At 40.5% G+C, this 25,012-nt stretch overlaps 1 protein-coding gene across 3 annotated transcripts in view; it reads right to left on the bottom strand.

Annotated features, from left to right (window-relative positions):
- SLC24A2 (solute carrier family 24 member 2) overlaps positions 1-25,012 on the bottom strand; it is a 135,313-nt gene that overhangs the window by 24,577 nt on the left and 85,724 nt on the right. For 2 of the 3 annotated variants that reach the window (XM_060237223.1, XM_060237224.1), the window contains 2 exons: positions 6,755-6,850; positions 4,152-4,255 (listed from right to left, as the gene is read on the bottom strand). In XM_060237223.1, the coding sequence (XP_060093206.1) occupies positions 4,152-4,255; positions 6,755-6,850 (200 nt within the window). Of the gene's footprint in view, positions 1-4,151; positions 4,256-6,754; positions 6,851-13,608; positions 13,660-25,012 lie in introns of all 3 variants that reach the window. The other variant, XM_060237225.1, reaches the window with a different exon arrangement.

Genomic DNA, 25,012 nt, shown 5'->3' with positions numbered 1-25,012 from the left:
ATTGTTCCTAACTCTGCAGGCTTTTCCAACAAAACACTCAATACAAAATGATTACACATAGAATATTCTATGAGAAGCAATTGTGCTTCTTTGAATCCCTGTGCTTCTTGAATAATTTCTGAGATATGAGCTACGGGAAAGACAGCCTTCCATAATAATTTGTTCAATGCAGGACCTTTGTATGTTTTCCCGTGCTAAAAAAACAATCCTTCCTGGTTAGACAAAGAGCATAATCCAGTCAAAGTTAAGCACCCTTAAATCCAATTATTTCAGTGCAAAGGCTGAACAGATGCTTATCTTTTCACCCAGCTGAAATTAATGGGACTTCTAAAGTCCTCAATCTTCTAACTTTTATCAGTCAAAATTTTGCAAAAAAAAAAAAAGACTTATTTTAATCTGTTTATTCTAAATTCAGGCCCTGTTGATTAGGAATAAGCATTACTAAATTTTTGTCTGGTCTTGGAGTTGGAGCTCATTCAATCTCACCCAAAGCTTATCCATGCCACAATCCTTGTCTCAGATGGCTATTATACACATAGGTCCCAAGATTCTCAGCATAGCCTTTTTAGGCTGTCAAAGAGGATTTCTCCTCCTTTTTAAAAACAGAAAAGACGGTCAAATCTAAGCTTTGTTTTGCCATTTCCAAACTTTCTAAGTAACATCCCCCCCCATCAGCTGACTTATGCAGCTGACTTATGGCAACTCTGTAGGGTTTTCAGGCAAAGGAAGTTCAGAGGTGGTTTGCCATTGCCTGCCTCTGCGTAGCGACCCTGGTGTTCCTTTGTGGTCTCTCATCCAAATATTAACAAGGGCTGACCCGGCTTAGTTTCTGAGGTCTGATGAGATCAGGATAGCCTGGGCTAGCCAGGTCAGGAGAAGTAACTTTTATCCTTCAATAGGGTTGCCAAGTCCAATTCAACAAATATCTGGGGACTTTGGGGGTGGAGCCAGGAGACTTTGGGGGTGGAGCCAGGAGACATTGGGGAGGAGCCAAGAGCAAGGGTGTGACAAGCATAAGTGAACTTAAAGGGAGTTCTGGCCATCACATTTAAAGGGACTGCACATCTTTTTAAATGCCTTCCTTCCATAGGAAATAATGAAGGATAGGGGCACCTTCTTTGGGGGCTCATAGAATTGGACCCCCTGGTCCAATCTTTTTGAAACTTGGGAGGTATTTTGAGGAGAGGCACTATATGCTATACTGAAAATTTAGTGCCTCTATCTCAAAAAACAGGGCCCCCCCAGAGCCCCCGATACCCGCAGATCAATTCCTCATCATTCCCTATGGGAATTGTTCATGGAGGTGCATGATGGCTGTGGGGGTGGGGCTTCTCCCGCCGCCCAGCTGGCTGGGGGAGGGAGGAAGTCTGTAAAACCGGGGGATCCCCCTCTGGGACCTGGGGATTGGGAAGCCTATCCTTTAACATTATTTTTTTAAATGATTCTAATTCTTCTATCATTCTAGTCATATTACAGGTAAAAAGCTGAGCAATTTTCTTTCTTCTGTGTGAAAATCTGTTGAGAGCAAAGTAAGCCCACTCTCTGCTGTGTCAGTAGCACATACATGAACACTTGAGGCTTGCTCGTGAACAGAACTCTTTTCTATTTTCCTCCTTTGACACTAGGCATTAACAGACACTAATGCAAAAGGCATGTGGAAAATTTGGCCCTTCCTTCTTCACATTCTTTCGCAGACACTACAATACCTGTCCCCACTACAGAACTTGAGTGAATGTTTTTTTTTTTCTTTCCAGTTCTGATTCCTTAGTAGAGAAGGTTCATCCTCTATACTTTCAGCCTTGTCCTCACCATTCTTACTATTCTGATCATCTTTTTACCATAAAGATCTTAAGAACATACAGGACTAGACCAAAAGTCCACATAGTTCCTGTATCTGCTTTCCAACAATGGTTAGGTAGATGTTTAGGAAGTACAAAGGAAGGCAATATCCTTCTTTTGTGGAATGAAGGTATGCAGCATCTGAACACAGACCTTTTCAGTGAACGAAATGTCTGAACCTTTTTAAATTAAAGAACCACAAACTGCCTGTCACATATTGTGGTTCTGAATCCTGTAAGTTAAACCAAACATTGTGTAAAGAGGTATTTTTTTTAATCTGTTCTGAGCCAACTTTGCTATCTGACCCAGTGATCTAGTAATGCAAGAGAAGAAGGTGCATGTATGACGGATTGCAGGCATATGCATGCTGAGATGCAGTGCAAGTGAGTGACAACTAATGGAACTGTGAGTGAGTGACAGGGGGAACTATCACTAACTGTCAAAAGAGTGTGGCAGTTGGACAGTTGGAGAAAGCAGTTACAGAGTTGAAGGAGTTGAAGAGTAAGTGGAAAAGAGAGTGGTGGTCTTTGTGATGCTCTCTAGTGTGTGACAAGAGACACAAAGCAGAGTCTGATTCAGAGCCCATGTGGGATAATAATAATAATAATAATAATAATAATAATAATAATAATAATAATAAGTTTTTATTTATACCCCGCCCTCCCCGCCAAGGCAGGCTCAGGGCGGCTTACAGAGCATGATACAGTATCATGGTATGACAATAACAGATAAAATCAATCAACAGTATAAATACAATGTATAAATTAATTTTAAGAATAAGCTAAAACAATACAGTGGTGCTGCAGTCTCTGTTTATCCAAAGCAGCGTAATATTCGTTCTGGTTACATCTTAAAAGGCTACTTGGAAGAGGGCAGTTTTGCAGGCCCTACGGAACTGATTAAGATCCCGTAGGCCCCGCACCTCTTCCGGCAGCTGATTCCACCATTGGGGCGCTTTTATAGAGAAGGCCTGCTCCCTAGTTGTTTTAAGTTTGGCCTCCTTAGGCCCAGGGATTTCCAAAAGATTTTGTGAGCTGGAATGCAGTGCTCTCTGGGGAACATATGGAGAGAGGCGGTCCCTGAGGTAGGCAGGTCCTTGGCCATATAGGGCTTTAAAGGTGATAACCAGCACCTTGTAACGAACCCGGTATACAATTGGCAGCCAGTGCAGTTCCCGCAGCCTAGGCCGCATGTGTTCCCACTGAGGTAGTCCCACTAGTAGCCTGGCTGCTGAGTTCTGCACTAGCTGCAGTTTCCGCGTTCGGTACAGGGGCAGCCCCATGTAGAGGGTGTTACAGTAGTCCAATTTCGAGGTGACCGTCGCATGGATCACTGTTGCCAGGTCGCCTCGTTCCAAGAAGGGGGCCAGCTGCCTCGCCCGTCTAAGATGAAAAAAGGTGGATTTGGCAGTGGCAGCTATCTGGGCCTCCATTGTCAAGGAAGACTCCAGTAGCACTCCCAAGCTCCTGACTTCATGCACTGGTACCAGTGGCACCCCGTCAAAAGCTGGAAGGGGGATCCCTCCTTCCGGACCGATGGTTTTGAATATTGGAGACTCTGATGGGAATCATATCTTGAGAAGGAAAACAGTTTCCTGTATAAAATTTAGTGTCCAAGGAGGAAAAGACTGGATGTCTGGTACATCAGGCTTTGGAAAAAGGTTTTGAGGTGGCAGTAAAAGGTGCCAAAGGTGTAGGTTATGTACCTTAGAGGGAAGATAGTAACAATCATGCCAGAGAAAGAAGTCTAGTGGAGAGACCTCACTCTTATAAGCCAAGGAACAAAGCAGGGTATGCTTAAGATTGCGTGATCAGAAAGTGGGAAAGTTACCCAGAAATCTAGAACAGTTATAAAAAGATAAACCTTTAACATCAAGGCTACCTTTCGTGAAAGTTAAACCAACTGAAAGGTAACACTGTATCTTGTGAAATCAGTAACCTCAGACATAGTTTTGTGTTCAGTTTTAACTGTCTGCCTGCATCTTCTAAATCCCAAAACCTATGTAAATATCCCATTCCTTCCCTGCCAGTCTGTTTAAATAAACCAACACTGGTTTTAAATCACTACCTGTGCCTATTGTGCCATTTTCTGCATGGTAAATTTTGACACCTGAAGCAATGACAGAGTGATTGTTACAGGTGAGTGCTTAATAGAATGGTCACCCCGTCACAGCGTGAATCCTCATATCATTAATCATTTTATTATAATCCCTCCACACTGACCCTCTTTATGGCACTTCCTATATTACACAGAAGGAAGCATAAATACTTTTAATGGGCAGGAAGAAAGAAAAGGGGAAAAACAACAGTTACCTCATCTGCTGGAAAGGCGCTTCCATTTTGCAATGGTTCTGAAGCATCATTTGGAGGTGTCACTTCAACTTCAACTTTTGTATTCTTGGGCAGTGCAATGTTTTCTGAAATACAATCCATAAATTAAAAAGACTATTGTTTACCACATTCATATGTAAGTCTTGTTGGAGAAAAAATACTGTATCAATTCTTTTTTCAAATCAGTGTCACACAAACACAATCCAGATATAAATACTGAAAGCAGCTAGAATGTAGAATGTTCATAACAACTTCAGGTTTTTTTTAATTTATTCAAATCATTTTTATGCCCCTGATAAGGGTCCTCAAGGCAGCACACATAAAAACATTAAGACATCTGAACAATTAAAAATTTAAAAGTATATAATAATTCAATTAAAATATATAAACAAACAAACCAGGGACCAGGGCTGATAACCATTATTGAAGGTATGCCAGATAAAACAAGAAAGTCCTCACCACAGATGGAACGAATACCAATAGTGGGAGACAGCTGAATCTTCCTGGTGAGGAAGTCCAAAGTTTTGGTGCCACAAACAAGAAATAAAGCAACTTCACAATAAAGCCATGAATGCATTCCTAAAACATGGTTTACATGACTGCATGGAGATAGCAGTCAGGAAACCTAAAAAACAAGAGCAGGAAGCCACAAGGGAAATTGGAGGGAGCTGCGGATCAAAATGTACCAGCGTAGCAACTGGTGAGGAACTGATCACTTGAGCTGGGGAAAGCAGAAGCTCGGGGGCACAGCAACTGTTAGTGAGGAATTGGTCCCTTACTTTGCATGTACTTTAGATTTTGTTTTGAGCCGATGGCATTGCCTGTAAGGAATAGAAACGGGCAGGGTCCCCTTCCCTAAATCTTCTTTATGGGATTGAGCCAATTTCCAAGCATTTTTCTCCATGATCTTTTTTTTATCTTACAGTTTACATATAAAAAGGGCCATCTCGGGAAATACTCAAGAATTAATATGTAACATAATGATTTATTTATTTATTTTGTACATTTATAGTCCGCCCTTTCCCATAAAGGCTCAGGGTGGATTCCAACATTCTAAAACAGTAAAATCAACAATAAAACATCAGAATAGTTAAAACAATTAAGCCAATAAATTAAATTAATGATTTAAGACGGCATGGATGATTTGAGCACATGGGGCGTAATTATTCTGGGCAGCCTTAAGTTGCCCTAAGATGTCAACAGTATTGACCTTAGTTGAAATGGCAGTCATTGCTGGGAGGCTGGTTAGATGGTATAATAGGAGGATGAGGATGTCCGCTTGCCTCAACCAAAGACCTGACGGAACAGCTCCGTTTTGCAAGCCCTCCAGAATGGTAATAAATCCGGAAGGGCCCAAATCTCTATAGGGAACTGATTCCACCAGGCCAGGGCCAGGGCTAAAAAAGCCCTGGTCCTGGTTGAGGCAAGCCGGATGTCCTTTGGGCCAGGGATGGTCAGAAGATGTTGGCTGGCTGATCGTAATGGCCTTCGGGGCTCATAGAGGGAGAGACAGTCCTGCAGGTATGACAGTCCCAGGCCACGCAAGGCTTTAAATATCAATACTAAAACCTTGAAGTGGCTCTGGTACTCAATTGGTAGCCAGTGCAGACTGTGCACCATCGGCTGACTGCTTGCCCGTACAGGCAATTCAGTTAGCAATCGTGCTGCTGCATTCTGCACCAGCTGGAGTTTCTGGATCAGTCTCAAGGGCAAGCCTGCGTAGAGTGAGTTACAGTAGTCCAACCTGGAAGTGACTGTTGCAAGTTCTGAGGAGCCAGATAGGGTAATAGTTGTTTAACCTGCTGAAGATGGTGAAAAGCAGATCATGCAGTGGCTGTGACCTGGGCCTCCATAGAAGGGGTGGGATCCAGTATCACACCCAGACTCCTCACCTTCTGAGCTGGCACAAGAGATGCCCCATCCAGGGTAAGGAGTCAGATGCCCAGTCTTGGCCCCCTGCAACTCAGGTACAGGACCTCAGTCTTAGTTGGATTAAGCTTCAGCTGGCTCAGCTGTAGCCAACCGGCCACTGCTTCCAGTGCCGCGGTCAGATGGTCCAGGGCAGAGTCTGACTGGCTGACAATCATCAGATAGAGCTGAGTGTCATCTGCATATTGGTGACAACCCAGCCCAAAACCTCTGGCAATCTGGGCAAGGGGGGCGCATGTAGATGTTAAACATCATTGGCGAGAGAATAGCTCCCTGTGGTACACCACATTCTAGTGGATAATGCAGGGAGGTCTGCTCGCCAATTGCCACCCTTTACCCCTGACCATGGAGGAAGGAGGAAAACCACTGTAAGGCTACCCTGAATTCCAGTGTCGGCAAAACAGTGGGTCATTAGATTGTAATCAACCGTATTAAATGCAGCTGAAAGATCTAAAAGCAATAGCAGCGCTGATCTGCCTTGATCCAGTTGCCTTCTAAGGTGATCTGTGAGGGCGACCAGAGCAGTCTCCATCCCATGACCAGGATGGAAGCCAGACTGGAAGGGGTCATGCTGTGTAAGCATGTCCTGATGCATCAGAAAAGAAACAAAAGAAATATTCCATGTTGAAGAAACAATATTATACTTCTGTACCTACCAACACGATTAGCACTTCCCTTCTGTTTTTCATCATCCTCCACCTGGCATTTTTTGGCCATCTTTTGAAGAATTTGTACTCTTTCTTTGAACTTTCCTAAAAGAAAAGAACACATTTCTTAAAGCATGGCTATTTGATGTTATAGATTTCTTGGCTTTTACCTAAACTTTTAAATTCACACAGTGAAAAATCAGACTTACTGAATTCTATTCTCAAGAGGATATACAAAAAAAATTATTTGTCTAGCTAAATATGTAAGTGTTGTCAAAAAGCACTTTGCACAAAGAAAGAACTTAAACATCAAGTTTTAACTAAGTGTAACAACCTACCAGTATTTGTACCAACATTTTTACAAACAGAACAGCTATTATGGTTTCTCCACTTTTGCCTTAAAGGCCCTGGTTCATGAAAGCAACTGTATTGGTTTGCAGCAGCTGGATCTTATTTATGTTAACTCAGAGCTAAATACCACTCACTAAATGTGATGATACTTATACGAGTAAATATGCACAGGATTTTAGCCTAAGAGATCAATAGTGCACTATACACTAACAAGTATAATTGCATATGGTTACTAGTAGAGATAATGAGGAAGGGATACAGATAAAGTATAAGCAGAATAAGTAGCCCAATATTTTGAAGACAGACAAGTTCTTAATATCACCCCCCAAAATTTTTAAACTCAAGTTAACTGAGGCTCAGATTATTTTATCAGTGTCTTCTGGAATGATTATGGATTGCTGAGGTAGCGGGGGATTAATATTCACTGCACACTGGAAACAGGAGCACCCATGTATGAAAGCATGAAAATTACACAATCATATTACAAAAAAGACATCAAAAATATGACAGACACCAACACAACTGCAAGCTGGAACATGCAACCTTCCAGAAGAATTGCTGTTATTATTTTACAATTAGTTTGGGAGGTTCAAGGTTTTTAAAAAACAGTTGCAAGTAGGTTTTACACAGAACAATGTCTTTAGTACATACCGCAAAACTTGAAAATAGGAGTATTTAAGGCAAGATAATGAATAATAGCAGCTCACAGGGTAGACAAATTTTAAACTTCAAGAAAGGAAAGAGGCTACTTAAACATCTGGTGCTAAGAAGAGAGATGAAGAAAGAAACAATGAATGAAGAATAGCCTTGTCATCATCAGCTTAATTCATAACTAAAATCCCACATTCAAATCCTTGCACTGGGAGCATGATTCTGATGGGGGTGATGGTGTGGTTTGCATACCAACCAATGTACTGTGAAGACATAACAGTGGTTTTTAATGACCACTGGCAGGTATTTGCAAAGCAGTTGGTTCAAGTTAGAGCAAAGCAGATGTTATAACCTGATCCTACAGCTAGGCTTAAAGGTCATCATGATGGTGGTGCATGATTGTTGCTTCTTGCAGGTGTTGAGGCCATTGCTTCTGCCCCCAGAAAGTACTAGCACATAATAACATCTGCTGTGCCATGAATGGGACAGGATTCCATCTAGTTCCTTTGTGTGATTTTTCAGATATGTTGAAATTTAGGAGATTATATAGCCTGAGTACAGGAAGAGGCCGTCAGGAAAGTTGGCCTGGAAGGCAGATGTTTTTCCCTCTTTCACCATCAGATATAACTGTAGCAGTACCAATGACTGTTTGCACCACAGAAGCTATTGCCACAGGTAACATTTGATCTCACTACAGTCAGGCAATGGTAATACAATCCTATGTCAGAATTGAACTGCAAGGGATCAAAGTAAGAGGAATGAAAAACAAAATGTTTATAGGGAGATTATTGTTGTCAGTACATTTCACATTTCAGAGAAATTAATAAGCAAGGGGTATCCTTTAAGCACATCTATCTGCTAACAGCAAATAGATGTGTTTAAAGATTCTTGTGGGGGGGAATAATTCTAAATAGAGCAGCTAGGCCAAAAGATTCTAACTTCTGGTTAATAAAAGATACATTTTGTGGCTGCATCTGTCTTCCTTTTCCTGTACAAGAACTATTTGATACTATACCACATACAAATGCTTCAGTGGCTAAAATGCTCACTTTTTCACCATGCCTCTTTTAAGGATGGAGCAACCTTGTTTCCTGATCAGGCCAATGTTCACAAAACACAGAACCTAAATTGTATTATCCATAAATTTCTTCCCCTCCCCCACAGCCAAACTGGTTCCAATCTCAGAGCCTGGCAGGAGAGCAAAAAATCCTGTTAGAGAATGGCTAGAGCAGAATGATCACATGTATGCAAAGAGGGGCTGCGCAACTCACAACTACCTAATAACATCAGCAGTAGAACAGAAATATTGGCTTGGGAACGAAGGGTTGGATCCAGTAAGTTCAGCTAAGGGTTGGATCCAGCTAAATTGGGCTTCAGTAAGGAGGAAAATGAGGTGAAATTGGGTGAAAAGAACTGGAAGGATCCAGCCCTCTATTTCCCTCATAATATGTAGGTCCAGCCTTAGCTCAGCAGCATCCTCATCCCTCATTCATTCATGATGTCACACACAGTACACAAAAAAAGTTTTCTAGGATGAGGTCACTATTTACAAGATTTCTCAAACTGTGAGGCTCCTCCCTCCAGCCACACCTGCTGGCCTTCAGCTGTGCTGTCACACAACAGACAGGCTATCTCAGGCCTCAGAATGGGAGAGGGAGGAGCTTGTACCTAGGCTTCCCAAGTTCCTTCTAGAGGTGGGGATTCCCAATTTTGGGGCCGCCACCCCCACCCCACCCCCGAAGAGCTCCAGCGCACCATGATGTGCCTGGTGTGAGGACATCACCTGGAAGTGACATCATCCTGCCGGGCCCATCATGCCCGCAGTGCTCTAGCAATTGGGTAAAAAATGCTATGGTCCGCCGCCCAGATCCAGGTAAGACTTGGCAACCCTACTTGCACCACTTTCTTCCTTGCTCTTCCCTGTGTTTTCCCTAGACCTAGGGGCAAGGGCTTCTGATTCCACCCTGGCCTGCTGTGGGTAGGGCTGCCAAGCCCCCAGGCCGGGTGGGGTTTTTCCCAACCTGGAGGTTTCGAACCTGCCAGCCTACATTGGGTCGGAGGGGGAAACCTCTGATGTCGCAGGTGCGATGACGTCACCCGAAAGTGATGTCATTGCGCCAGTGATGTCGCTCACTGGCCGCTCTAGATGTTTTTGGGAAAACTCTATGGTTTTTCCAGATGCTGTAGCAATTTGGGAGGGAAAACTTTATGATATAATAGGTACCATAGAGTTTGTCCCTCCCAAATCACTAGAGCAGCCAGGAAAACCATAGAGTTTTCCCAGAAATGCCTAGAGTGGCTGGTGAGTGATATTGCTGGTGTGATGATGTCACTTCTGGGTGATGTTATCATGTCGTATGCACTGCATGCGCAAAAAAAGTCTTCCACTGGGGGCCGCGGGGGACTTGGGAACCCTAGATGTGGGGTTAGCTTTATATGGGTTGGATTTGGCCCCACCTCTTCTCCTCCCCAAATATCCTGCCCTCTGAGTAGCCTAGGGTAAGCCGGTTCCTTCCTTCCAGTTCTCCCTGTGATAGGCCCTCCCTGAAACTGCCTGGTAGTTCCAGTAACCCCTACTGGCTGACTTAGCAGGCCTGCTGAAGAGGAAATTCCCACCAACCTGGCACTGGCTCACTTCCCACAGGCCCACCCATCCACAGTGCCTATACATGCTGCTGGTTCTCTCTCCTCCCTACTGGCTGCCTCCTTCTCTTGGTGAGACAGTGCTGCCATGCCTGCTGCCATCTCCTCTGCTGCTGGCTCCTATGGGGTCCCTGCAGAGTCCCAGCTAGCTGGGTGGCTGCTGCTGGCAGCTCCTGTCAGTAGTTTGGGATCCCCTGGAATTACATTTCCAATAGTTCCCCAACCTGGATCTGGCAACCCTACCCCCCCATTTCCTGATGCTGGCCAGGGAGGCCTGGCAACCCTGGAGGCTGGGGGTGAATCCAGGGCCAGGGCCATCCCTGGAGAAATGGATGCCATGTTTAAGCAGTCCTCTCTACTACTCTGCAGGATCAAGCACTAAGGATTTAGATAAATGCTGGAGGTACTCACTACATACAGTCACACACAGAGTGAAAGTTGATTCTAAGTCTCAAACTAGATATACTGGTTTTTAACAAGTCAGATCTGGGTCCTCCTCCATGTGCCATATTACCTTGGGAATTGGAACTGGAAAATGACTGGGGTTAAAGAAAATGGAATATCTGAACAGTAACTCAAATATACTCCTGCTGTGTCTCCTCCTTTTTCTTGTATGTGACCTTCAAGCAAAGATATTCTTCTAAATTGTACAGGTGTGTGACCAGCCCCTCCCCCCACAAATGCTCCCTTTCCACACCTATAAAGGTATAGGCTAAAAACTGCTTTAGTTCTTCAAGGCTTAATGTCACAATACAACAAATTTGAGCACTACAATTCAGCATTTAATTGCAAGGCACTATTTTTGATCTTTCTCTCTCTCTATATATATAGAGAGAGATTTAGATACCTATCTCTATTGATCATTTGGTTGATAGATAACAGAACATATGTGAGACTTTGAAAAATGCAGAATAAAAATCAAAACTGAGATAAAATACAAAATAAAAAAAAGGTCCTTATTAAGGTTGCTAAAGAAGAAAGGGCATTGCATATTTCTTATCTTTGTAAGCATGCAATAGCCTTCATATTAATTGTCTAACCCAACACAGACTAATTACAACTGAATATAAAAGGCAGCAGCTAATTTGGAGCCTGAACATTGATTCCATTTATACAGTATACAAAATATAGTAATTTTATTGTAGTGTGAAAACAGTTGACCACAACCTATATTTATACTTAACTAACATTACTATAGTTTCTCATATGCCTTTATCTGTTTATTTTATTGTTTTTTCACTTAGCTATCAAACTGTCATCCTTTATGGAATCCTTTTGCACATCAACTGATCATACGCCCCCAAACCTGAGTACATTGCAGAAGATTCTGGGGGCATAGTGTAAGCTGCACACTGCTAGGCATTTGTCAAACCTGTTTTTATACCATTTTCAATTGACCATAAGTTTACAAAATTTAAAAAGTAGCAAACAAAGCAGAAACCCAACAGAATTAAACAGCACAGCACCCTATTAATTACTTCAGATACTGCATTCTCTTTCCTTCAGAAAAACAACCACCACCAAACCAGAGAGGGAGCCAAATTAATTTTCGGGGGGGATTCCTTAATTCTGGATTACTAGCTAAGGGGACACTGCTGCTTCTGCCTCTACTGGTATCACCTTCTTTTAGCAATGATTCTACTTTCCTTTCCTTATCCCAGAGGAGCAGCAATCACGAGGTTGGAACAGGCTGGTTTCATTTTGTATAAAAAGAGGTGCCAGAGCTCATTAGGACAACTTATTTGCATATGCCACACACCCCTGACATCACCAGAAAGTGTACTAAATTATATTAGTTCAGCATCTACCTTAAAATGCTTCTTGAATTATAATGGTTACAATAAAACCTGACTTCCATCATACTTTCTAAATTACTTTCTCCTATGTGGCCACACTGGCATGATGAAGATTCCATCTGTCTGCTTTATATGTTTTGGTTATTTCCCCTTTTTTATTAGTTTGTCAAACCTTAGAATTCAGCAAAATTCTCACAGGGGGTTTGAACAATGGAGCCCAGAAGCAAATATTTGTTGGGGAGGGGGATTTAAGAAAGAAAGAGCACAACAAAATTTAGAGGTTCTGGAGCTCTGCTCCTGTGAGGTCCTGCCCAAAATGAGGCCCGGCTGGCAGGAAACACTGATTTCCTTCGTTCTGCCCTGTCTTCTTCAGCAGAGCAGCAGCTGCAATGAGGATGAAACAGCCTGGAGGGAAATGGCACTGAAGAACAGGGGGAAAGCAGGCTCCTTCCTCCCACCACACTTCTCTGTTCCTCTTAGCCCAAGGTATGTGCTCAAGAGGGAAAGGATAAAGTCAAAGTGGAGTGGCTGATGTAAGGGAGAGGAGTTGCTAGAGGAGAAGGGGATGGAATGAAGGAGGAAAGGTCTGTGTGTTCTGTCACCCAGGTGCACAAATCCTTGGAGCCAATTTGGTGTAGTGGTAAAGTGCACGGACTATTATCTGGGAGAACTGGGTTTGATTCCCCACTCCTCCACTTGCACCTGTTGGAATGACTTTGGGTCAGCCATAGCTCTGGCAGAGGTTGTTCTTGAAGGGGCAGCTTCTGTGAGAGCTCTCTCAGCCCTACCCACCTCACAGGGTGTCTGTTGCGAGGGAGGAAGATAAAACAGATTGTGAGCCGCTCTGAGACTCTGAGTTTAGGAGTGGAGGGCGGGATATAAATCCAATATCATCATCATCCTTGTCCACCACTACAGATTGACTAATACCTCAAGCTTCCTTGGAATACTTCCTGGGGAAAGAAATCATTCATTTTAACCCAATTCACAACTTATCAGCTATGTCAGAAATACTTGGGTTTTAAACTAACCTGGCTTCAGAGAAGTCAGATTTAACTTTTTCTTCACCGATATGTGTTCATATACTATTATCTTAGCTCAATGAACCACATTCTAATTATTGGGTAGCTGACTGAAATCGTCAGCACTCATGTACACATGTTTGCAGGGGGAAAAAAATCAAAATGTCTGTCAGAGTAAGCAAAAATGTATTTGCTGTATGACAATAAAAATCAAAATTGCAAATGCAAGTTGATAAAAATGTTTTAAAAGTATGGTAACACGTCACATTATATGTTAGTGAGATCATGCAGAGGAAATGAAAAAAAAAACACCCCAAAGAAGAAAAAGGTAACCACAAAAAAGATACTTTTTTGTAAAGTAAAAAGAATGCTGACACAAAAATTCTAAAATATTTCTTACCTTCTTCAGTCATTGTTTCATAATACATAAGCTTTCCATATGATCCAAGCTCTACAACATCATAGCAAAAGACACAAAGATAAGGAACCAGCAGACATTTGAGATAATTCACATTTTTTTTCACACTTGCTTAAAAAAATTCACAGCAATTATCTAAGGTTTCTGTAGAGTAGGCAAACTGGTAGCCATGGGACACTTTTCACAAGATCAACTTTTATAGTTAATGTAGAATCTTCAAGCTAGGTTTATCTGGAGAAGTACTGCTTTATATAACAACAGAGAGTAAGACAATGACTTTAGGACTGCTGCACAAGGTTGTCTTTAGCTTTCCACAGATTTACTTAAATCCAGAAACAGTAATACTGACATGGTAAGGAACTGTATAGTTTGTCATGCTCAGATGGTTTTACCATAATAACTGGAAATGCTGTATTTCAGCCACTGAATCTGGCCTATTTTTATTGCATTCTTCCCCCAGGCCCCAGAATTTAATTTTTTAAATTGCCATAACTGTAAGACCTAAATTCTAGCACAGGGGACCGCAAGCAGTGGCCAAAGCCAAATCTAATTCCCAATGTAAAAGCTGTCCCCACTTTCTCACCCAGAGTAAAGAAGATTGGTGTAGGTGCAATGGACATATCAAAGAGCAGTGCTGTCTATATATACACATATAAATGTGTCAGGGCGAGTGGATTGGCCCAGCATCCATCCAATTCTCAAAATGACTTTCCCATAAAGCTAGTTGCATAAAACTACCATAGTCTCTTGGATTCCAAAGTGCCATGGAAACATACATTGCTCATTTCTGCTCATTCCTAGACAATATAGCTTCTGCAGGTTAATACCTCCAGCACTAAGATCTGGGCTTCGAATTGTCCAACTTTTCTTTTTAGAATTCAAAGTTGCACTGAAATCCTATAAATGCAAACATCACAGATCTACTGTGGATGTTGTTGCCTTCACCTTTTTGGGAGAGTAAATTATTAGTGATTTAAGATCTCAAATTTTACTCATAGTATAAAAAGAGATGCAAAATCATGAGAAATGAAGCCAGCTTCTTCAAAAATATGTTGACTTTTCCCCACAGCACTAAGTTCCAGTTTTTGTATTGTAGATGTCATTCTTTTTTAAAAAATGGAAGCACTTAAAAAGTAATTTTGGGCTGGGTCCAAACTGGCAGCTTTAGGCGCACAGGAGGCATCCCAAATCAGGCTGGTTTAAAATGGAACAGCTGAATCCCATCCAGACACTCCCTTGCAAGATGCCTGTATCTCACACAGGAGGTACTTCCACACAGTCAGACAGTTGTTATACACCATCCACATAGCACAGTTTGTGTTTCTTTACCCTGCATTCATTTTAGTGGTCATGTGCATAGGCTCTCATGAGGTCAGCGGATAATCTTTTTTTTAACACCAGAAGCAGATTGGAGCAACCAAGCAGGTTCATACTGCCAATCTGCCTTGCTTGCATGCTCCCGCATTCATATACCCAGAAAGGCAGCAGGGAAGTGCCATGGAATTTGCTACCATTGGAAGTGGTAGCTTTTTGAGCCATGGCTGGGACACCTAAGGATGGGATGAGTGTGGGAGTGTAATGGAAGGCAGATGTCCATGTTTGGATTTGATATATAAATCTGTCTGTGAGCCATCCCTGTGCTGGCTTAAAGTGCTAGTCAGGACCCAGCCATAGAGGCACTAGTCTATTATTTTGTTCAGAGTCAATTGTTTCTGTTGGTGTTGCTTGTTCTCTTATAAAATGGTCTTAGTTCAAATACGTTTCTGTAAGACGCACTTTTGCTTTTAGTTCTAAGCTACTGTAACACTTTGCCAAGCTTATTGCTTGATGATTGACAAGTCTCTTTTTTGCTAAAAGAAAAAAGAATTTACTTTCTATCTGAATGCCTGAATTGGCTGAAATATGGTTTCACCCAAATTTATTTCCTGCTTGCTATCCACATCTCCCCTTAACACTATTTGAAAATGACACACTCCCAGTCCAAAAGCTATTATTTGAGTTTGTACAGGTGGTCTTTTATACAAAACAAAGGAAGCAATGCCTCTTACAGTGCTAACCATTTCCTAGATCTGATTGTGCCGTGGTACCATGACAACTGTGAAAACGTGCCTTCCTTCAGAGGTTTCCCTTGCTCTGGGGAGAAACATATTCATTCCATTAAAAACATATACTGCACAACTGAAGGGAGGGAGTACAAAAATACTTTAAAGTTCCTTGATGGCTGCAAAGACACTCATGGCATTACCTTTGATGGCGTCTTTTCGCTTTAAAAGGTTGTTTGCATGGTAAAGTGGAGAAATGCTCACCTTTAAAAAAACTGTTTCCAATATTTCCATGACCTTTTTTTTAGGCTGGTAGAAAGATGCAATGGGCTTAAGTGACACTACAGGCACAGTTCTTTATATGCCTGGGAGAGTTACAAACTACCTTCATCAGCTTAGGAGAGCAGCTGTACCAGTGCACTGAATTCAGATTGATTCTCAGCTTATTCATGCAATCTATCACATACTATTTTGGCTGTATCCTGATGTAGAAGCCAGCACAGGGATTCACATGATTCACCAGCACAAATGCTGTTGCTATTGCAATGTGTTCGAAGTGATGCTGGAGCTTATCTAGTTATGACAACATGATTCTTTAAATATGTTTAAAGTATTCTCCTGCTTCCTGTTACACAGGAATGGAGGCAGGCTGAGGAGCATATTCAGCATTAATATAAATATTCTCAAAAGACTGCCTAAAGACTTATCATTTATGATGTTCATCAATGACCTAACAAAAAATAGATGACCTAACGAGAAAATGTCTGCAGAAAAAGTGAGACCATTCTAAGTGATCTAACAATTGAGAAGGATGGAAGCAAAATATGTCCAAGGAAGACATTTTTAAAAAAGAATGAAGTACGTAGGAAGAGCGGAATAGAAGCATAATAGATAACTAAAGGGTGGAGAAAGAAAGGCATAAAATCATACATTAAGGATCAGAAATAGTTCTGTAGGAAAGAAACAGTATGGGCCACGGTACCAACTTTCCTATATAAGGATGTAAAACTACACTTACGATAAGGATATCGGGTAGCTAGTCTTGTCATGGTAATTATATGATGCCATTGAAAAATAAGACAAACAAATAGAAAAAAAAGGTTTGTGTTAAGAAGAAACGAGTAAGAAAGACATCAAGACAACATTAATGCAACCCATTGGCACGTCTGTTTATAAATTTATACTTTTTTGGTCTTAATTCCCCTCTATCAAAAGGCCAGCTTCCAATAATTTATTACCACATAGATGACTCAGTTTTTTAAAAAGCAGATGCTTACATTAATGTATGCTATGTGGTTGCAACTCGAAAAGCCAGATGCTAGTATTAATATGCTCAAGTACAACGTACGACTTGGGGACGAAGCGCTGGACCCCTTGGTGCTTATGCCGGGGAGTGGGGGCATAGATCACAGATCACAGAAAGTTTACAAAAAACCTTTATAATTGTCAAGACTGCTGATTGAGAGGCTGATTGAGAGGCTATTACTACTACTATCACAACGTAACTTTCATAGTCCATAGATCTCTTCCTCTCCCCCCAAAGCAGTACCATATGACATTAAGAACCAACTTTAATGGAATCCTAATGTAATGTTATTTGCCATTCAATGCACATAAAAATTCATCATCAGTCCTTCATTAACAGCTTCAATTTTATATGAAAAATGCAGAGTATTTTAATAAGAAAAAGTTAAATAATCAGAGATCAAGAACATAAGCAGAAACATGTTAGATCAGACAGGTCTGTCTGCTAAAACATCTTGTTTCCCACAATCCTCAACAAAATACCTGACGAAAGCCCACAGCCAATAACCTTCCTTCACTTATGCCCTCAAGGCCAGGTATGATGGTGCAATAAATTATGAATTTATAAATTACAAAGACGCAAAAATTCAGTTCGTATATTCATTCCCACAAATACATATAATGATTAAATAAACAGCATTTGTTGGCTTATTCTATGTGGAGCCTACAGAGCAACAACTGCTAATATCAAACTATTGCATGAACTACAACACAAAGGCATTTAATATGTACATTTTTTTCCACTATAGAACAGACTTGATCCAGTATTCTGAGGGCCAGGCCCAGCGCGTGGGTTTCTACTGCCCGAGGCAGAACCCCAACATGCACCCACCCCAACCTGCTTTTGTTTTTTGAGCAGCACGGGGGGGGGGGTGATGTCACCCACAGTTGATGTCATCATGTCAGGCTCTCAGCACGTCTCCTCCCCAGCACTCGCCAAGTTTGGTGGGTGCTGCGGATGGGAAGCACCATTTTTTCTTGGCTTTAAGAGGTTGAGGGAACTCCTCCGACCCCTTAAAGTTAAGATAGAACACTGAGTCAGCACTTCCCCTCCCCAGCGCTCGCTGAGTTTGGCAGGCGCTGCAGATGGGATTCCGCAGCAGGGGAGAGGGCTGGGCAAGGGCAGGCCAAGTGTTCTCACTCGGCCTGCCCTTGTCCAGTCCTCTCCCTCTTCAGAGGGAGCTGGCTGGGCTGCAGTCAGTGGCCATGTCTTTCTTCCTTATCCAGGAGTGGGGACGGGGAGGGGGCGCCCGCCCCCACCCCTGTGGTGAGGTGAACATATGAAGCTGCCTTATACTGAATCAGACCTTTGGTCCATCAAAGTCAGTATTGTCGTCTCAGACTGGCAGCGGCTCTCCAGGGTCTCAAGCTGAGGTTTTTCACACCTATTTGCCTGGACCCTTTTTTGGAGATGCCAGGGATTGAACCTGGGACCTTCTGCTTCCCAAGCAGATGCTCTGCCACTGAGCCACCGTCCTTCCCTTAGGCAGCCGCCAACCTCACCGACTTCCACGTGCTGGCCCTGCTGAGAGCATTGTGTACACCAAGAGACCTCCACAAAATTATGACAGAGTCCTGTTTCTCCTTTCCATTCTGAAGAATATATCTCTTTGGACCATCATTATGAGCCTGTAAAAGGTGGGTGGGATATAAATAAATAAATAAATCATTATCGATGGAAGACCTAAATACTAACCCATATAGCAGTCTCCATTCTGCTCTGTCATGGAAAATTTGTTCATCTGCTGCACAAGGCAAGCGAGGGGTGCTGAATTTACTATCCTTCTTTATTGGTAATTGGCATTTTAGTGGGAAATACACATACTAACAGAATGCATACTAGCCAGTGTATTTTGATAATTTAGGAAGACTATAGACCTCAAATAAGAATTTCCTTATTGAAAAAAGTTGAGAAATCTGTGTTAGTTCCAGCATTTTAAAATAAAATATGTTGTATGCTTGTATAAATTAATAGTCAGGGGTGAGTGTGTGTGTGTGTGTGTGTGTGTGTGTGTATGTATCACACACACACACACAGACATATATGAATTGACATCATGAATTATGTTATCCTTGGTGTTCACAAACACACATCAAGTTTCATCAATAGACACAGGAAGAACAAGTTGAACCCTGATGCTTCTAGAAGTAATTAAGGCACCTAGCAAAATATATTTAGTTGCTACACAGAGAAGATCTGGGGGAAAACACCTAAAAGATATGGGGAAAGGTATTTTTATTCTCCAAGGCCTCTCCTCCCTCCAAGTTTTCCCAACAGGAAAATTGTGAAGTATGCAGGTGTACTAGGAAAAACAACAGCCCTTGTATGCAATATTGAAATAAGTAAATAAATAAAATGCTTTTCAAGACAAGATTGTGCTCACTCAGAATATATAAGATGGACATTTTCTGTAAAGCAACCAATAGCTTTAGATAATGACAACACTGTGTATACTGTTGACATACATATTTTCAAGGATTTGATTATTGTTTAAATGTAAATAATTCTGGAAACAATTAATATGCTATACCATATTTGAAGTCAGAGATCATTGTTTTCAGTGTTCAGTATTACTTGATGTTCAGAAATTCTGGTAGCCCTATTGTGACTCTATGGTTGGGTCCAGACTGGTAGTTTGGGGAGGCAGTCTCTCATCCTGAAGTAAGCCAACAGAAAAAGAAGTGCCCTGGGAGCAGTCAGACTGTGTGCAGCCCACTGCCAGGACAGGGATGGGCTGCATGCACCCTGGAGGAGCGGTTAGACCGCTCAAGTGCTTGAAAAGACCTTTCCAGGTGCTCCCTGGTCGTTCAGATTGCTGGGAAAGATGGCAGGAAAGTGCCCTGGTGATTTGCTACCACTTAGGAAGTGGTAGACTTTTCAGGTGTTTAATGCTGGACGAGATGAATATGGGAGTGGGATGGTCTCCAGATGTTTGCACCTGGATTTGATTTTTTAATCCATCTGGGGGCTGTCCCTGTGTTGCCTCAAACTGCCGGTCTGAACACAGTCTATGAGACCTTTTCTATCTAAATATATATAAAAAGAGGCTAAAAGACTGGATTTATACCCCACCTTCACTCAAAGTCTCAGAGTGGCTTACAATCTTCTTTCTCTTTCTCTCACCATAACAGACAACCTGTGAGGTAGGTGGGGCTGAGAGAGCTCTTCCAAGAACTGCTCTTGAGAGAACAGCTCTGCTGAGAACTTGTGGCTGACCCAAGGTCACAGCAGCAGCTGCACTGGAGTGGGGAGTCAAACCCAGTTCTCCCAGATTACAGTCTATGCATTTAAGCCTTACATGAAACTGGCTCTCTACACTAAACAGTTTCTTCTTTTTACAAGTTGTTTTCTATTTTTTTTTGTTTCTTTCTGCCTCTCTGATGGCAAAAATTAAAATACATATGCTAAGGCAATGGTGCAGATGTTTGTAGCTTTGTCTGAAGTACTGGGTATGTTTGCAATGTTGCCTGAAGAAAACTAAGGCATTTATACTTTCAAATACTATAAATATGAACAGTACAATTTTATATGTCAGTTAATACATAAATAATTCATTTCCTGTTTCTAAAGCAGTAAAATAACTTGAGACTTGATAGGAAAGTAAGGATTGCATATATTTCAATTTTTTAAATAAAATTGTTGGAACTTTCTGTCTGGGGCAGTGATGCTCTGTATTCTTGGTGCTTGGGGGGGCTACAGTGGGAGGGCTTCTAGTGTTCTGGCCCATTGATGGACCTTCTGATGGCGCCTGGTTTTTATGGCCACTGTGTGACACAGAGTGTTGGACTGGTTGGGCCATTGGCCTGATCCAGCATGGCTTCTCTTATGTTCTTAAAAGTCCATGGCTTTTAAAGCTCCAAAAATTCTACATGTCTTGGTATCTACAATAGTTAGATGAAAAAAAATAAAAGATAAAACCATTTTGTATCATGTACCTATGGATTCACTAAAAGTATAAAGGCAGGACCACAAAAGGAATTGATTAAAGGAATCACACCTGCTTTATCTCTTGTTTGAACTGGAGATTGAAAGAAAAGTATTTTGTATGGTAACAGCTTTATTCAGAGGGGAGAGCTCCTTCATTCACTGTAAATATAAATGTTTGAATAAAATACTGCAAACAGATTTCAACCCCATATTTTGTAGGTTTTTAAAAAAATTATTTCAACACAAATTATAACAAAAGGAGCTTCTTTATTCTAAAGCAATTGTTTCCAAAAGCCTAGTGTATAAGGTTGCATAAAGAGGAGCCATCTCTGTCATTAGAATGCAATTTATTTCTCAGTTGTACCAGATAGAAAACTAAAAAAGCAATTTTATGTCAACTGGAAGTTTGAAATAGAAGTCTGTTATGAGAGTTCCTGATGAGCGGAGTAATTGTTTGAGTTCTCTCCCAATACAGTAGATATTAACAAACAGAACCACTAGATATATACTTTTAGCTGCCTGAATGAGTTTGTACTAGGGATGGGTATGAAATGTGAAAATGGTGGCTCATTTCGTGGTTCGTTGGTTTGCCTGATTCAGTGGTTTGTTTTGTCTCATGTTTCTTGATTTTCTGAATGAATTGTGGTTCATTTGGTTCAGGAGGGCTAGAAAGTGCCCAGCGTGCTGTGAATGTGCCTGACGTGATGATGTCACCTGGAAGTGGCTAGTGCAATAGTATCATTTCTGGGAGATGTCATCACACCAGGCACATCATGGCATGCAAGGAGGATCCCCCACTGATAACAACACAGATGAATCACCCAAAAACAAGTCACTTCGTTTTGCGAGTCATACATAGTGTGAGTACCCAAATCGATTGAGAACAAACCATGAATCAGCTATTTTAGGCATGAATCGTGATTTGTGCCCATACCTAGTTTGCACCCATTAACCCATTATATTTTATATCAAACCAGAGACATTTTAAGATCATGTTCATATTTTTAAAATTAATTGATTTAAGTGCACTGAAAATTATTTTTTTTAAAAAACCTCTCACAGTACAATCTTCGTGTATAAACAAATTTATTAGTAACATATGGTAGCAGAATTATATCTACAACTTATAAAGAGCTTAAAATAAAAAAAAAAATCATTCTACCCCATATCTTACTTTCCTCCCACCCCTCCCTCCGTTACTTGACCCCCGCCAGTGTTATTTTTTTAAAAAGACAAATATTAAGGTACCCTTAACTATAAAGATCTTAATCATCAAAAATTGTCCAATGTCCTTTTATTTTCCACTCTTTCTCTACGTATCTTCTGAATTTCTTCCACTCCGCATTAAAAAGTTCTAAATCATAGTCTCTTAGTTTTCTTGTTAATTTGTCCATTTCACTCCATGACATAACTTTTGTAATCCAGTCCCATTTTTCTGGTATTTTTTCTTGCTTCCATAACTGTGCATACAATGTCCTAGCAGCTGAGAGCAAGTACCATATTAAAGTTCTATCTTCTTTTGGAAATTTTTCCATTTGTAATCCCAGCAGAAAAGTCTCTGCCTCTTTGTTGAATTCATATCCCAGAATCTTAGAGATCTCTTGCTGAATCATCTGCCAAAACATTTTAGCCCTTTCACAAGTCCACCACATGTGGTAGAAAGAACCTTCATGCTTTTTACATTTCCAACACCTATCTGGCATCTTATTGTTCATCTTTGCTAATTTTTTTGGAGTCATATACCATCTATACATCATCTTAAAACAGTTTTCTTTAATACTATGACATGTTGCGAGTTTCATAGAGTTCTTCCACAAATACTCCCAAGATTCCATCTTTATTTCTTTATTTACATTAATTGCCCATTTTATCATTTGAGATTTCACTACTTCATCTTCTGTAGACCATTGTAAAAGTAATTTGTATACTTTTGAGATTAATTTCTCATTGTCTCCAAGCAGAACTCTTTCCATTTCTGTTTGTTCTTTCCTTATTCCTTCGGCTTTAATATCATTCTCCATCAAGCTTTTTATTTGTTGCATTTGAAACCAATCATATTTGTAACTCAGTTCTTCTGCAGTTTTCAGTTCTATTTTCCCACTTTGTATTTTTAGTAACTGGTTATATGATAGCTGTTTTTCATTAACTGTTTTAGCTGTTACCTTTATCACTTCAGCTGGCACTATCCATAAAGGTCTCCTCTCATCACCATATTTCTTATACTTTATCCACACATTTAGTAGACTACTTCTTATATAATGGTGAGAGAAAAGACCATCCATCTTCTTTTTTCCGTAATACAAGTATGCATGCCAGCCGAATTTTTTTCCATGGCCTTCCAACGCTAAAAGTTTTTTATTTAACAGCGTTATCCATTCTTTCATCTATACTAAACAAATTGCTTCATGATACAGTTTCAAATCTGGTAATTGGAATCCACCTCTCTCTCTTGCATCTGTCAAGACTTTCATTTTAATTCTTGGTTTCTTCCCGGCCCACACAAATTCCGAAATTTTCCTTCGCCATTTATCAAACTGTTTAGCATCTTTCACAATAGGGATGGTTTGAAACAAATACATAATCCTTGGTAAAATATTCATTTTTATTGCAGCTATTCTGCCCAACAATGACAAGTTGAGCTTGTTCCACTTTAGCATATCTTCTTCTATTTTACGCCATAGTTTTTCATAATTGTTCCTGAACAAATCAATATTTTTCATTGTTATCTCTACCCCTAGGTATTTAACCTTAGAGGCAACTTCACAACCCGTTAGTCTTTGTAATTCTTGTTGTCTATTTATCTGCATATTCTTGCACAAAATTTTTGATTTTTCTTTATTTATATAAAGTCCCGCCAACTCCCCAAACTCTTGTATTCTCGTTAATAACAAAGGTGTAGCTTGTATGGGATTTTCATTTATAAACATTATATCATCAGCAAATGCTCTGTACTTATATGTATAGCCTTTTATTTGTAATCCTTCTAGATCTTTTTCTTCTTGAATCTGCATCAGTAAAATTTCAAGAGTCATTATGAACAGCAATGGCGAAAGCGGGCAACCTTGTCTAGTACCTTTGCTGATTTTCATTTCATCTGTAAGATCTGCATTAACGCACAACCTTGCCCTTTGTTCAGAATATATTGCCTTTATCATTCTTATAAAACTTTCTCCAAGCTCCATTTTTTCCATCACTGCAAACATAAAGTCCCAGTTTAAATTGTCAAATGCTTTCTCTGCATCCGCAAAGAATAATGCTACTTCTTTTTCTGGGTGTCTTTCATAATATTCTACAATATTTACAACAGTTCTAATATTGTCTCTTATTTGTCTTTTAGGAAGAAAACCAGCTTGATCTTCCTTTATAAAATTTATCAGATATTGCTTAAGTCATTCTGCCAGAATTCTTGTAAATATTTTATAATCATTGTTCAAAAGCGAAATTGGTCTATAATTTTTCACATTTGTGACGTCTCTTTCTTCTTTGGGTATCAAAGAAATAACAGCTTCTTTCCATGTATTTGGTACATTCCCTTTAGTTCTTATTACATTCATCAGCTTCTGTAATTTTGGTATTAATTCATCCTTAAAAATTTTAAAGTATTTAGCTGTGCAACCATCTGGCCCGGGAGCTTTATCATTTTTCATCGCGTTGATTGCTGCTTCAATTTCTACTTTTTCAATTGGGTCATTCAAAACTTTTCTCATATTTTCAGTTAAGGGCTCAATTTTTATTTTTTGTAGATATTCGTCTATCTTTTCTCTCTTTACTTCAGCACCTTTAAACAACTTGGCATAATACTTAAAAAATTCTCTTTTTATTCCCTCTTGAGTAACTATTTCTCTTTCATCTGTCACAATTCTACTAATTTTATTTTCCCTCTTTTTCTTCAGTTGCCTCTATTTCCCTCTTTTTCTTCAGTTGCCACGCCAAATATTTCCCCGTCTTATTTGCTCCTTCAAACGATTTCTGCTGGAGCCTTTTCAAATTCCATTCCACTTCTTTGCTTAACAAATGTCTTAATTGCGTTTGTAATATTGAAATTTCCCTTAGAGTTTTCTTTTTTCCTGGTCTTTTCCTCAACTCTCCTTCTTTTTTCTTTATTTCATTT

The sequence above is a fragment of the Heteronotia binoei genome, chromosome 4 (assembly GCF_032191835.1).
Source record: "Heteronotia binoei isolate CCM8104 ecotype False Entrance Well chromosome 4, APGP_CSIRO_Hbin_v1, whole genome shotgun sequence".
NCBI classification, from domain to species: Eukaryota; Metazoa; Chordata; class Lepidosauria; order Squamata; family Gekkonidae; genus Heteronotia; species Heteronotia binoei.
The sequence above is the reverse complement of the archived record's forward strand: the minus strand, read 5'-3'. Positions and strand labels throughout refer to the sequence as shown.